The 13,376-nt window shown below is 36.7% G+C and overlaps 2 protein-coding genes across 3 annotated transcripts; one reads left to right on the top strand and one right to left on the bottom strand.

Annotated features, from left to right (window-relative positions):
- Positions 1-4,437: 4,437 nt before the first annotated feature.
- LOC122027722 (protein TILLER ANGLE CONTROL 1-like) lies at positions 4,438-6,210 on the top strand. The gene is made up of 5 exons (XM_042586728.1): positions 4,438-4,575; positions 4,676-4,748; positions 4,833-5,341; positions 5,444-5,568; positions 6,079-6,210. Coding segments are annotated over exons 1-5 (714 nt in total). The 5' UTR covers positions 4,438-4,569; the 3' UTR covers positions 6,080-6,210.
- Positions 6,211-6,363: 153 nt separating this feature from the next.
- LOC122027721 (histone deacetylase complex subunit SAP18-like) lies at positions 6,364-10,967 on the bottom strand. 2 transcript variants are annotated; one of them, XM_042586726.1, is made up of 10 exons: positions 10,805-10,967; positions 10,353-10,473; positions 9,486-9,518; positions 9,194-9,304; positions 8,999-9,094; positions 8,841-8,915; positions 7,614-8,752; positions 7,410-7,554; positions 7,018-7,316; positions 6,364-6,916 (listed from the first exon to the last, which is right to left on the bottom strand). In XM_042586726.1, the coding sequence occupies exons 7-10, from the start codon at positions 7,688-7,690 to the stop codon at positions 6,385-6,387; spliced, it is 1,053 nt and encodes a 350-aa protein (XP_042442660.1). In that variant the 5' UTR covers positions 7,691-8,752; positions 8,841-8,915; positions 8,999-9,094; positions 9,194-9,304; positions 9,486-9,518; positions 10,353-10,473; positions 10,805-10,967; the 3' UTR covers positions 6,364-6,384. The 2 variants fall into 2 exon arrangements, with proteins under 2 accessions (XP_042442660.1, XP_042442661.1); XM_042586727.1 differs by lacking the exons at positions 6,364-6,916; positions 7,018-7,316; positions 7,410-7,554 and having other exon boundaries at positions 8,518-8,752; positions 10,353-10,476.
- Positions 10,968-13,376: the final 2,409 nt, after the last annotated feature.

Raw genomic sequence — 13,376 nt, 5'->3', positions numbered from 1 at the left:
AAATAAAATTAAATCAGATTCATCCCCCCTGAATCTTCTTCCAAGCATACGTGGCTCCTCCTGCATTACTCCAAACCGATTCTTCTCCTCTGGACTTGCTAACGAAAATATCAACTAATTGGTTCAATTAATTAATTATACAAAAATTACAAATTTAAATATTTTTTATTTACTTAAGATACATTACATCCTTAAAATGTGTGTTGTATCTTCGTGATATGTAATGTATTCTTGAAATATAATCTGATTCATCCGATCGATAAGAAGATATGAGGGATAGAGAAATTTTGGAACAAAAAATCCGAACTACTTCTACACACCTACGTGTATATTAGGGCAACTGTCTACGTAGTAAATATCAATAACATTGTTACCCGACTGTCTTAAGTGATAAAAAGATGATTTACTCATCTCAATATTCCTATAAAAAGATGATTTACATGCCCACGTGTATCTGAGGATAAATTAAATGTCTACATAGCTATATCAATCAACATTGTTATATAGACTGTTATCCTTGAGTAGAGTGGCAAAAGGCTGATTCACTCGCCCTTAAGCATATACAAGAGAAAGTGCAATGGATTAGAGATGATAATTTTCCTCATGGATTTGGGATCCCGTGGAGAAAATTCGAAATGAGGACAGAGATCCTCGATTTATTCAAGGATGGGTTTGGAGATTTTTTTAGGGATGGAACGAGTTCGGGATGAGTATGAAGATATTGTCCTCATCTCCGAACCCTCTCTGAAAATAATAATAATATAATATTTTTTTAAAATAATAATAATAATAATAATAATAATATTTAAAAATGTTAAAATATTAATAATAAAACTATTATTAATACTGATATTAATATTAATAATAAAATAATATTATTATTAAATTAATTTAGGAATGAAAGTGAGTATGGGGTCAGGGATGGGGATTTGATCCCCGATGGTTCGAATTCAGGGATTCTCCAGATCCAAAAAAATGGATATGGGGATGAGGACGGAGACGGGGATGAAATTCAGAGGTGAAAATGAGGATGACAAATCCGTTCTCGTCCCACCCTAATGTCATTCCTACCATAGATCAAACCTTTCTCTCTATATAGAAAGGGGACAGATACTCTAGCTGCTCACCCCGCTGCTCACAGGGATGGCTCCATTAAGGTATTCGGGGTTGCTTCCTAAATATTTTGATATAAAATAATATAATATTACAATAATATAGTTTATAGCGGGATCAATTCAAGTCTATTTAAGGCCGTAGGCAGTACAAGAAATTTAGGTTTTTTAAAAAAAAATTCTCACCTTTTTTCATTGATACTTGGGATAAAAATATGGATGAAATTTTTTTAACAAATTAAAATATTATTTTTTATAAAATTGAATTTTCTCACTTTTTTAAATGCAAAATTATTAATTAAATTTTTATATTCATATTTTGATAAACTAATTCAGAGAAATATAAATTTTACTATATTAAACAAAGTATTATTATTAGATATAATAATATACCTCAAGTTGATAATAAGTTTACTATTTATTTAACTAAAACAATAAATATATTCAAAATTATTTAAAAAAATAAAGAAAGATAAAAATATGTCGAATTACTTAAATGAAAGATGGAGAGAATAACCCTTACAAAAGGAATAAAATCGAGGAAATAAGAACAATGAAATAGGATAACAATAGAAAAAAAAGAAAAAAAAATCATACTCACGTTCTCAACTCATCATCATTGGCAAAGCACAAAAAAAATAAATAAATAAAAAATACATGTACAAAATGATAAAACTCAATACACTCATGATATAAATATATATATATATATATATATATATATATATATATATATATATATATATATATATATATATATATATATATATATATATAGAGTTTTGATCTCCTGCGCGCTCGCACAGTGCGCGACTGTGCGCGCGCGCAGGAGATCGGTCAATTTTTTTTTATTTTTTTAATTTTTTTAATATTTTAAATTTAAAAAATTAATTAAAAAATTTAACATTTCCTTATATAAATTTTTAATACCTTAATATATCCCCTTAACATATTACAATACTCAATAAAAGCTTAAATAAAAGCTATTTTAATTTTTTTTTAAAACCAAACACTATAACCTAATTGAAAAGCCTAAACCCCAAAGGTAAAATCTAAAAAAAAAAATAACTTTAACACTATACCCAAAGCCTGAACCCTAAAAATAAAATTTTTAAAAAATTTTTTAATTATTTTTTTTTAATTCAAAAATTAAAAAAAAAAATAAAAAACAAATTAAAATCACTGATATCCTGCGCGCGCGCACAGTCGCGCACTGTGCGACGCGCAGGATATCAAAACCGTATATATATATATATATATATATATATATATATAACTGACTCTTTGTCATCCTCTTGATAAAGTTTATAGGTTCGCCCCTAGCTACACACCCCACATATATGCATGACTAATAAGGGATAACCACGTGACATTATTGATTGCTGACTGCACATTGGCACGCCCTTCTCAGTGACGTGCAAGGGCATGCATATGGGGTGAGCAATATATCACCCTTGTGTGTGTAACAATATTTGTACGAGAGAGTTAAGCAAACAAAACTTTGCATGCAGGGAGTAGAAATAAAATTTTATTTCTACTTCCTGCATGCAAAGTTTTGTTTGCTTAACTCCCTCATCCCTCATATTTTTTAGGTACAAAAAGTTTAAAAATAAGTAAAATTCTTTTTAGCACTTTAAACTAAAATCAAGTATATTTTCTATCAAAATTGTCCCTAAAAAAATAGGTTAAAAAATCTAAAAATAAGTATAATTTCTGTTAAAGTCAGTACTTTAAATTAGAATTGAGTATATTTTCTAGTAAATTGAGCACGACTTTATTACTACTTAATATAATTCCTTCTAAATTCAGCATCATTTAAATAAAATTTAGTATATTTTCTATCTAATTAAATACTATTCAATGAGAATCTAGTATATTTTTCATTTAAATGAGATGAAAAAATATTATAAAACATGCTAGATTTAGTTTAATGTACTAAATTTAAATAAAATTATACTCCTTTTTTGAATTTTTTAAACTAAAATTACGAGGAATAATTAGATAAATTAATATCTATTATATTTAATTAGGAAGCGAAAATAAAATTTTTTACATAAGTCCTACATATAAAATTTAAATTTTAATTGGGGACTGAATCTAAAATTTCTCATATATATTCACACGCACATGCATGCACGTGCCACGTAGCAGAGTCCAGAGGTGCATATATACTGTCTGAACCACTCCCTCCTCACTGCATGAGCCATGCACGTACATCCAACGTATACGTGTACATGCATGCATGTAGCCACCTTCAATTATTGATATTTATACTGAGGCCCTGCATGATCCATGCACGTACGTCCAAACCCTCTCCTTTCTTCATTATTTCGATATCTCACTTTAGGTTTTCTTTCTTTCTTTCTTTCCATAATTGGACGAGTACTGATCAGCAGGTGAGTGCAATGGTCACCTGTGCCTTGCAACTGACAGGCCAAATGACACTCCTTCTTTGCCCTAATTCTGCTAAATGCCATGGCTTCAGCTAACCAGATTGGACCTGTGAATCCACACAAGTATCATGGATCTAAGACCTAACTGCATTTCTAGTAGTGTATCCATGTGGGGAAAAAAACTTTCTTTCCATGTCGACGCTCAATTAGTTCAGTTTTGAATCGACTATACACGCCTGAGGAACAGGACAGTTGAACTAAATTTTTGAACTTTACACTCCAACAATGTGTTGAAGAACTTTATGCAACAATATTTTTGGCCGGGTCATTTTCAAGTAATTTATGAAATATCGAATTAGATGAGGTTGATGTAGGAGTTTGAGTTAGAGTCGGACCTACCTAATCACATGGCTCCAGCACCTGATCAGTCATCTCGCCATATATCGAAATCGAATCTTGCCGGTTCAATCGAGCCAAACCGGAGCCAACCAAAAGGGTAGGGGCCACCCTTCCCATGGACCCCCCCAACCCTAATTGCCTCCTCCATTCACTCCATACCATTACTTTTTTATGTACTTTCCAACACCCTAATAATTCACCATTATTTTATTTATTTTAATTATTTTTTATTTTATTTTTGGGCTGGACAAAGTACAATGTACGATGACTCTCATGAAGTTGCATTATAAACGAAGTGAAATAAAACCTTATAAATTATTTATTTTATATTATATATATATATATATAATAAATAATTTATCTAATTTGCCTTACTCTATGGTGATTTAATAGTCTAACTATGATTATTTGACTATTCGGTTTGTATGGTCTCCTTCCTTTTAATTCTCATGCGAGAGATTTAACTTCATTGTTCCTAAACTATCACTTGATCAAAGACTAGAAAAAGCGATCAACTCAATGATTAACTGATCGAATCATATTTCGCCGCCTACCCGACCACATTCTTCTTTAAAGAGCCCCTACAACTTTGGACCCCCTCCAAGACTCAAGCACAATCTCAACTACACTCCTAGCTATTAGTTCCTCTTCCTCCACCCTCGCCGATGAAGGTAATTAACAATCCTTTCTTGTAATTCATAAATTATTATTTTTAAAAAAAAATTATTAACAATTTCTCCCATTTTGATATGTAAACACATGAATGAACAGATCTTCCTCGACTGGATGCACCGTAAATTGCACCCAACGGGCATCAAATACTCCCAAGTCCTCCAAAAGAAAGGTTAGTTTCTCGATCACTCGATCGTCCTTCACCTTTGTTTGCTCTAGCGATGATGCTAACTTATCTAGATCGGTCGATGTTTAGGTCAAGAGGCCGAAGAGATGACTGAAATGGTGGCCGAGGAGAAGGAAGCTTTGCTTCTCCACGACATGCTTAGCGGCATTCTCACCATTGGCACACTCGGCCAATACCGAGACCCCTTTCTTCCGAGCCTGACTTTCAAAGAAGAAAAAGAAGAAGAATCACCACTAATTGTGGCCGTAGAAGAAAAAGAAGAAGATAAGACAACTATCACACTTGAGAAACAAGAGATAATTGTAGAAATAGAAACAAAGCAACTGCAAGAGGACTTGCCTCTCCTGAAGGAGGATAAGGAAAGCAGGGAGAGAGTGAGGACCACGCTGGCCGATCTCTTCGCCGCCGATCCGGCGGCGAGGGAGGATGCCAATGTCGACAAAGGCATCAAGAACACTAGTAACGATAGCAACAAGCAGTCGAACAAGATGAAGAAGAAGAAAAAGGCGAAAGATACTATGAAATTTGGCACTAACGGCAAAAACAGCAGCAGCAGCAGCAGCAATAAGCTACAGAAAGTATGCATGTCTATAAATGATTGAATTTCAGATTATTTTTTGGGGGATTAATTTTGGTATTATTTTTGATTAATTTTGGGTGAATTATTTATTTATGGGTAGCTGATGACGAGAATGCTGAAGAAGAAGATTCACCCGGAGAGCATTGCGTCAGCGGAGACACCAGCAGCGTCTATAAAGAGTATTAATAAGAATGATGACGTCATCAAGACCGGCTTGGTCTACTGGTAAATATAAATATTTATTTAAAAAAATTAGAATGGAAGGGGCTGAGGGAGAGTGGGGCCCGGGGGGTTCGGTGCTCCGCATCGGATGCCGGTGTGGGCCACCACATGCTGATTGGACAGCTCGGCGCGGAAGCGCGTGGGCAACAAGGTGGTGGCCCACTTGGCTTGCTTTCTTACGATGTTTTTTTTATACATTTTGTGCGCTTTTATAAAAGTTCATTTACGTTCGGGTCCACTTATTTTTGTTAATTACAGAAATTAAGTGTTTTATAGATTATTATTAGGTATGAATTCCATATCTAATATCTATTCCCATCCCCACTAAAATTTAAATATCTTCTATATTAATAATTTTTTTTTCTTTTCATCTATCTATACTCCCTTATTTAGACCTGATATCAAATTTTCTATTGAAAAAAATTACTCATTTATTTCTTGATTTGAAATGGTTTCTTAGTATTATCTTCTGTTTGTTGTTTTATCTTCATGCCTGTTTTCATTATTCTGCAGATTTGGAGGACTATTTCGGCTTTAAATGATGTATTTAGCATGGCTATTGTGTAATAAACTATCTTCATGTATGTTTTCGTTATGTTTATCTACCTTTAATGAATTATATTTCCCTCAAAATATACATCAAAAAAATGGACCTTCGCAATAAATAATTAGATTTGGTGACGTGTAAATTTGGTAACTATTTTTTTCTTTTTCGAAATCATGAATTAAAAAAATAGGGAAAAATATTATGTGTGAAATTAATTTATTATGTAAAGTTTATAATTTTCACACACAATTCACCAATTTGTATGAAATCAATCACCTTCTAGCCGGTGTCGCCGGCGCCGGTGACACCGTCTCCGCCCTGCGGTTGAGTATATCCACCACCTCCTTCATCGTCGGCCGCTTCTCCGGTCGTCCCTCTACGCACCTCATCGCGAGGGTGACGACGTTACGGAGCTCCTCCCGATCGAACCTCCCAGAGAGCCTGGGATCGGCGATGCGTTCCCACGCGCCCCGGGCGGCGTATGGGGCTGCCCACTGCACGATGTCGCGCCTGACTCCGGTGGGCAGCTTCTCGATCGGCCGCCGCGCGCTGACGATCTCAAGTAGCAGCACCCCGAAGCTATAGACGTCGCAGTGGTCGGAGACCTTCCCCCACATCGCGTACTCCGGCGCCAGGTACCCCAGCGTCCCCTTCACTCTCGTCGTCAGCTGGCTCACCCCCTCCGGCATCAGCTTCGCGAACCCGAAATCTGCCACCTTCGCGTTCCACTCGCCGTCCAACAACACGTTGCTCGCCTTGATATCCCGGTGAACTATGTGCGGACTCGCCTCGTGATGCAAATACCTAATCGATCAATCAATTAATTTCTACAGGAAGCATCAGAATCCAATCTTATCCACATAGGAAAAATCAAAATTCAATCTTGACGCTCTTTCGCCACTTACGCGATTCCTTCCGCGGCGCCAACGACGATCTGCATCCGCCTGGGCCAGTCAAGTGGAGGGGATTGGGAGGAGGAGGAGGAGGACGAGGAGGAGGGGTGGGGGCGGCGGTGGCGGTGGAGGTGGCTCTGTAGGCTGCAATTGGGCATGTAATCGTAGACGATGAGTCTTTCATCATTGGAGGCGCAAAATCCCCGTAGATTCAACAGATTCTTGTGCCGTACCCTTCCAAGTATCTCCACTTCCATGGCGAACTCCATCTCCCCCTTCTCCGACAGGGCCTTCAGCCGCTTCACCGCGATCTAAAGGATGAATTAGAAGCGGGAAACAAATTTTAAATTATTATTATTATTATTATTATTATTATTATTATTTTCAATTGTAATTTTCTTTGCCTCGGTTCCTTTCTTTGTCCGGCCCCAATAGACCGTGCCAAAGCCGCCTTCTCCGAGCTTGTTCTCTTCGTGAAAGTTTCTCGTCGCACGGATGAGATCTTTCACCAAGTACATTCTCCAAGGATGAGGAGGACGATCATGACTCCTGTAAAAGCATCGATGAAGTTGAAGACTTAAAAACTTTATAGAATGATATAGGTATACCTTTCGTCGTCTTCTTCTTCGCGGTCGGAGCTGGACATTTGGAGGCAACTACAAGCGCATGATCTGTAAAGCAGCATGGCTGAATCGCCAGAGAGTAGAGTCGGAGCAGAAGCTTATGGAGTGGAAGGCAGGAGAAAGAAGACAAGTAGTTGTCTATTTCTTATGGCATAGAGGAACTCTGATATACCAAGGAAAGCCCTTGTTCTTGGCTCTCCTTGGGAAAAAATATACCATTCATTTGTTTGGATTTTTGCTGCTTGACTCAATTACTTTTTAAAAATTATAATGATGACCCCCTAATGCCGGGATAAAATGAAATACAAGTAGTAAAATGAAAATAATTAAATTACCGGGGGCATTTTGAGAAGATCATGTGTTAACCCTTCTCTTCACGCAAGAGTAGGAGAGATGGCGTGCTTGGAATATGTCCAATTGTTTTTGTCAATTGGAGTGAGTTGGCATTGATTCCTCCACGAGAGATTAATGGTGAGTTGAATTATGAACAATGATAGTGATGGAATGAGATTTGAGAGCAAGATTAATGGAGACGAAAACTCTACGAGTTGTGTGAGTAGATTTAGTCATAGACGCTCCGTCCATGGATGTTCGATCGGTTTTAGATTAGCTCATGTAGGATCATGTATGAATGGCCAAGATTAGGTCAACCTGGCATGATCGGTGCGAAACCCTTATAGTAGTTCGTATGGCATAGGCATAGGCACTTGACTATGAATGATCACAATTTCGGTCAAATTGTGCCACTGTTTGGAGATACTAGAGCTCATGCATCTTTGGTCTACTTGTGGCTCGTGAGACCAGAGGCGAATGCGAGGCAGTGAGGCCGGAGATCTGTGCTTACTTTCGATGCTTCATGCATAATAGTTAACCTATCGACGCAAGATTCTAGCATCTTAAGTGTAAACAAGATGTCTTTACGACGAATGATACAGAAGAACATTTCATTAAAAGGTCTAGAAGAACATGAGAAGTCCATCTGCTAACAAAGCTAATTTTTCCAAGAGCTTAGTTCGATACCTGGCATGGCACGAAAAGCAATCACATGAGGATCATCAGTACAACTTTGCATTCAGGGAACACAATATCCTCTAAAGGATTGCAACACTCAGGTAGTCTCCAATCTTCGAAACAAGAAAAATTAGAGAAACAATGGATTAGCGATAGCGAAATGATCGCATATAGCATTGAATTGCCTATGGATTAACCAACCTGAAAGCCAAGTTCAGCGAGAGTCTTTGGATCGTCCAGTCGCTGACCGCTCCCGTGAGAGTATGTCATGCCCACCTTCAATGAAAAAACAAACACCGTCGAAAATTTAAAGATATCAATGATCGACAGTAGAAGGTAGGTGGAATTGATTTTCCTACCGGTCGCACCACGAATCTGCCATTTTTGTCAGGATACACGAAAGCAAACGAGAGCTTGGCGTCTCTTTTCCTTGCTTCTTGTGAAACCTCTTTGACCTAAGAAATTATACGTAAGCAAATTGATCAAACTGTTAAGTATCTGAATTGGAATCAATAACCAAACAAATGGCTGGAAATATCGGAAGAATTCAATACAAGGTCAGTGAGTTCTCGGAGATTTGCATCCTTCCATGTATAAATCTGAACCTCATCTTTTGGCTCCTTTCCTCTCACAGCAAATTCTTCAGCCGGATGGTGACCACCACTCTGCCAGAACCATTAGTGTAATCCAAAGCATTCAACAGAAAGATCTCGATACAAAAATTTTCAATATGTAAATGCCAAATGTAAGAACAAAGATAAAATCACGCTTTTAAAAAACTGCTCATCACCACCAAATATCCTTTACCTATTGAGATGTTTCAACTAAAAAGGATAATTCAGGTACCTTGGTGAACACTCGAAGCAAGAGAGGACATGTCTGCAATAAAGAGAAGGCGGGAAAATTTCTCAGTTGAGCACTTAAACAAGAACAAACTTGGATATGAATCTATATTCTTCAAAGTAGATATATTAGTATTTTGGAATCTAATAACAAAGTCAGATTCAACAATCAATTACAATCAAAATCCTCTTCTTTTTTTTTTTCTTTCAACAATTTTTCTGATAAATGAAAGATTATATAGTTTATACATTGCAAAGAAATCCTTAGAAAAGGTAGAGAATCTGAGGCATTTCCCTAAGCTCTCAATATTGAAGAAATTTTGAACAAATAGAAGAGACTGTAGGTTTATACATTGCAAAGAAATCCTTAGAAAAGGTAGAGAATCTGAGGCATTTCCCTAAGCTCTCAATATCGAAGATATTCTGAACTAATAGAAGCGACCGTACATTTATACATTGCAAAGAAATCCTTATAAAAGGTAGAGACTAGAGAATCTGAGGCATATCCCTAAGCTCTCAATATTGAAGAAATCTAAACAAATAGAAGAGACAGTACATTTATACATTGCAAAGAAAACCTTAGAAAAGGTATAGAATCTGAGGCATTTCCCTAAGCTCTCAACATCAAAGATATTCTGAACTAATAGAAGCGACTGTACATTTATACATTGCAAAGAAATCCTTAGAAAAGGTAGAGACTAGAGAATATGAGGCATTTCCCTAAGCTCTCAATATTGAAGAAATCTAAACAAATAGAAGAGACTGTACGTTTATACATTGCAAAGAAATCCTTAGAAAAGGTAGAGAATCTGAGGCATTTCCCTAAGCCCTCAATATTGAAGAAATTCTGAACAAATAGAAGAGACTGTACCTTCTCACGGTCTACAGGCTCCCGAAAGCGAGCTAATGAGGGAGGACCTCTGGGTTGAGTAGGAAGCGCAGGTCTGCCTTGCCTATTCTGGGTTTCAACCAATCCAGACATATTTCAATATCTACTACAGAATCAGAAGAAAAGGTTAGTGCATAGAGGTGCTTGAAGGTGCAAATCATCAGAGGAAAGCTGATGAAAAAATTAGAGAGGAAATAACATAAATAAGACGGCAATTGCTGCTCAGTTTTACTATAAATTTATCAGATATAGCAGTATCCACATTAAATATCTCTCAATCTGCAGTTGACTGGTTCGATCCGTATGTCTAGGGCAAGCGAAGAGAGGGGAAAAGAGAAGAAAAATGAAGGTCGCGTGATCCGATGAGTTTGAGATGGGTAAGGAGGTGAGAGAGGATGGGATAGAGGGAAAGAGGAAGAGAGCGAGAAAGGTACCTCTGCTTATACGGATGTGCAGTCGAAGATGGACGGAGATCGATCGCCGGCGGAAGGATCGCAGCGGCGAAGTATCACTGCTGAGGGAGAAGGCGTTATTAGGGCACGCGTGAGGACACGAGGCGTCTCGATTCGAGCGTACTGAATTGTTAGCGAGTTGGGCCGGTCCATTAACTCAAACAAAGCAGTATGTATTTATTCAGGGTTACAAATTTTAAGATTTCACTAAGATTTGTTTTTTTTAGGATTTAGATTTTCCTTTTATATTATAGTATTTAAAATTAAAATTTTTAGATACTTATAAGATATATTATATATTTAAAATTTAAGATTTTAAAATTTAGGAATTCGATCATAATAAATATAAATTAATAAGATTTTTTTTTTGACCTTCAGATTTTCCTCTTAAGTTATAGTATTAAAAATAAAAGATTTTAAATGCTCACAAAGTATAATTTTCTTTGAAGAGATGTTGATTTAAAAAAAAAAAGTTAATGAATCCAGGTACCTAGAGAGTGGCCCAGGCACCATAACCACTGTCGTGCACGAATGCAGAGTGTACGGTATGCAGCAGAGTTTATAAATATATATTAGTTTTGCTCCATTGCGGAACAAAACCTGCGGATTGCCATGGACTGTCCTCGTGGCAAATCCGTGACACGTTTTTTTTTTCCTTAAACCAAAATCTTCTCACAACGCCTGAATGACTCCTCCCTCCTCGCCAAAACCCTAGCTAGCGATTCTCCTCGCCACAACCGCCCTCTCTCACGATTCTCCTCGCTGCACCCTCTCTTGCGATTTTTCGACGGTGCCTATGAGAGCTTGTCGCAGTGAGTGAGGCGCGACAAGGGACGACCTTCCACGAGGATGGCTGATAAATTCTACGGCAAGAGAGGGCGAGGCAATTCTGCGGACCGCTATGAACTCTAGCTTTGACGACGCCTGTGAGAGCTTGTTGCGGAGAGGGAGGGCGTGTTGGGGAGAATCACAAGCGAGGGCAGCTATGAGAGCGAGGTGAGGTAGGGTGTGATGAGGAGAATCATGAGCGAGGGCGGTTGTGGCGAGGAGAATCACAAGCTAGGGCTTCAACAAGGAGGGAGGAGTGATTCAGGCATTTCCTGACGAGAAGATTTTGGTTTAAGGAAAAAAAAGCATGACACCTCCCTTACTTAATTGTCTCGCTGAGTCGAGGGTTTCTCGTGCCTCCCTCGTCGTGACGAAGCTAGCTTGACCCTTGCTGAGCTAAAAGCTCATTTTTAGAAATTGATTTATGATGCCTTCTTGTCTGAGTATCCTTTATGTTATGGTTACTCGAATAAGTATGCAAATCATAAGGCACAACTCTGCACTTTGCAAGAAGTCGAGGAAACCTATGAAAGAGCTATCCTAGCGATGCCATATTCTGGGTCAAATACTGTAGCTTTGGTGTCTTAACATATGAGGATCCTATGGACATTCAGAGGTACAAGTTTTTATTGATGTAGCATTCTATTGTTGCTGATTCATGCCAAATTAGACAAAATTTAGGAAATTTCTAATTAAACATTAGTTTTTTAGATTGGATTGCTGTTGTTGCTGATTCATGCATACTTACTCTTACTTTGCTTCTGTGTTTTGAATCCGTTGCAAATTTCAAAATGTGGTTTGAATCTCTTATATTGCTCTTGTGTTATATTGTTAGCTACGATGGTTTAATTTTTGTATGAATGTATCTCAGAAAAGTTTTTTGAACATGTTCATTAGTGGGAAGTCCACATTATTTTTATCAATTAAGTTGCTTGCAGCTTTGAGTTTATAAGAAATAAGTTATAATTTTTATTTATTTATTTATTTATTCATCAATTATATATATTGTCAATTATGTTTTTCATATCATTAGTGGGATACTAAGTCCTAAACTTTATTTCTTTCAAATTAGATCAGTTCTTCTTATATGACTATAATCTAGTCTGGGTCGGTAAGAATTCTTCTATTATTTTGGATTCAATCTTAAAAATTAAGACTAATTTGACTTAGGTTTATGAAGATAATCTAGTTTGAACTCTCATATCTGGATCACCTATTATTTGGTCAACTATATGGTCTGGGCTAACTTTCATTATTCTAGACTCAATTTGTATTTGTTGATTTTCTTCTAGGTGAGTTAGTTCATTTTCTTGTTCTTTTATTTAATTTAGGGTTTCATTCTCTCCCCTTTGATCAGAGCTAGAGTTGACAAAGTCTATTGGTTTAAATTGGGTTTGACTTTGGTTAGGTTCTTTACAGTTAGAGTTTTCATCAAATTTTACATTTATTATTTCCTCAATTCTTAGGGTACTTTTGTTGTATACTTGGTAAACTTTACTATTTTGAGAGTACCCTACAAAGATTCTATTTCCAATTTTTTATGTAAATTTTCCTAAGTATTCCCTTGTATTAAGAATATAGATATTACATCTAAATATCTTAAGATAATTAATGTTAGGTTTCTTATCATTATAAATTTCATAGAAAGTTTTATTATGTGTTTATGAAGTTTGATCAACTTTTGCCAGAGATCCTTTGCACTATTGAATGGTCCAACTCGATTCAG

The sequence above is a fragment of the Zingiber officinale genome, chromosome 10A (assembly GCF_018446385.1).
Source record: "Zingiber officinale cultivar Zhangliang chromosome 10A, Zo_v1.1, whole genome shotgun sequence".
Taxonomy (NCBI): domain Eukaryota; kingdom Viridiplantae; phylum Streptophyta; class Magnoliopsida; order Zingiberales; family Zingiberaceae; genus Zingiber; species Zingiber officinale.
Note: the sequence above shows the minus strand (reverse complement) of the source record. Positions and strands in the feature narration are given on the sequence as shown.

Coding starts and splice junctions, on each gene's coding strand:
- LOC122027722 (XM_042586728.1), top strand. Junction 4,749..4,832: donor CCAAGTCCTCCAAAAGAAAG/GTTAGTTTCTCG, acceptor GTCGATGTTTAG/GTCAAGAGGCCGAAGAGATG. Junction 5,342..5,443: donor GCAGCAATAAGCTACAGAAA/GTATGCATGTCT, acceptor ATTTATGGGTAG/CTGATGACGAGAATGCTGAA.
- LOC122027721 (XM_042586726.1), bottom strand. CDS start 7,690: ATGCTGCTTTACAGATCATGCGCTTGTAGTTGCCTCCAAATGTCCAGC. Junction 7,317..7,409: donor GGACAAAGAAAGGAACCGAG/GCAAAGAAAATT, acceptor TTCATCCTTTAG/ATCGCGGTGAAGCGGCTGAA. Junction 6,917..7,017: donor GGCGCCGCGGAAGGAATCGC/GTAAGTGGCGAA, acceptor TTGATCGATTAG/GTATTTGCATCACGAGGCGA.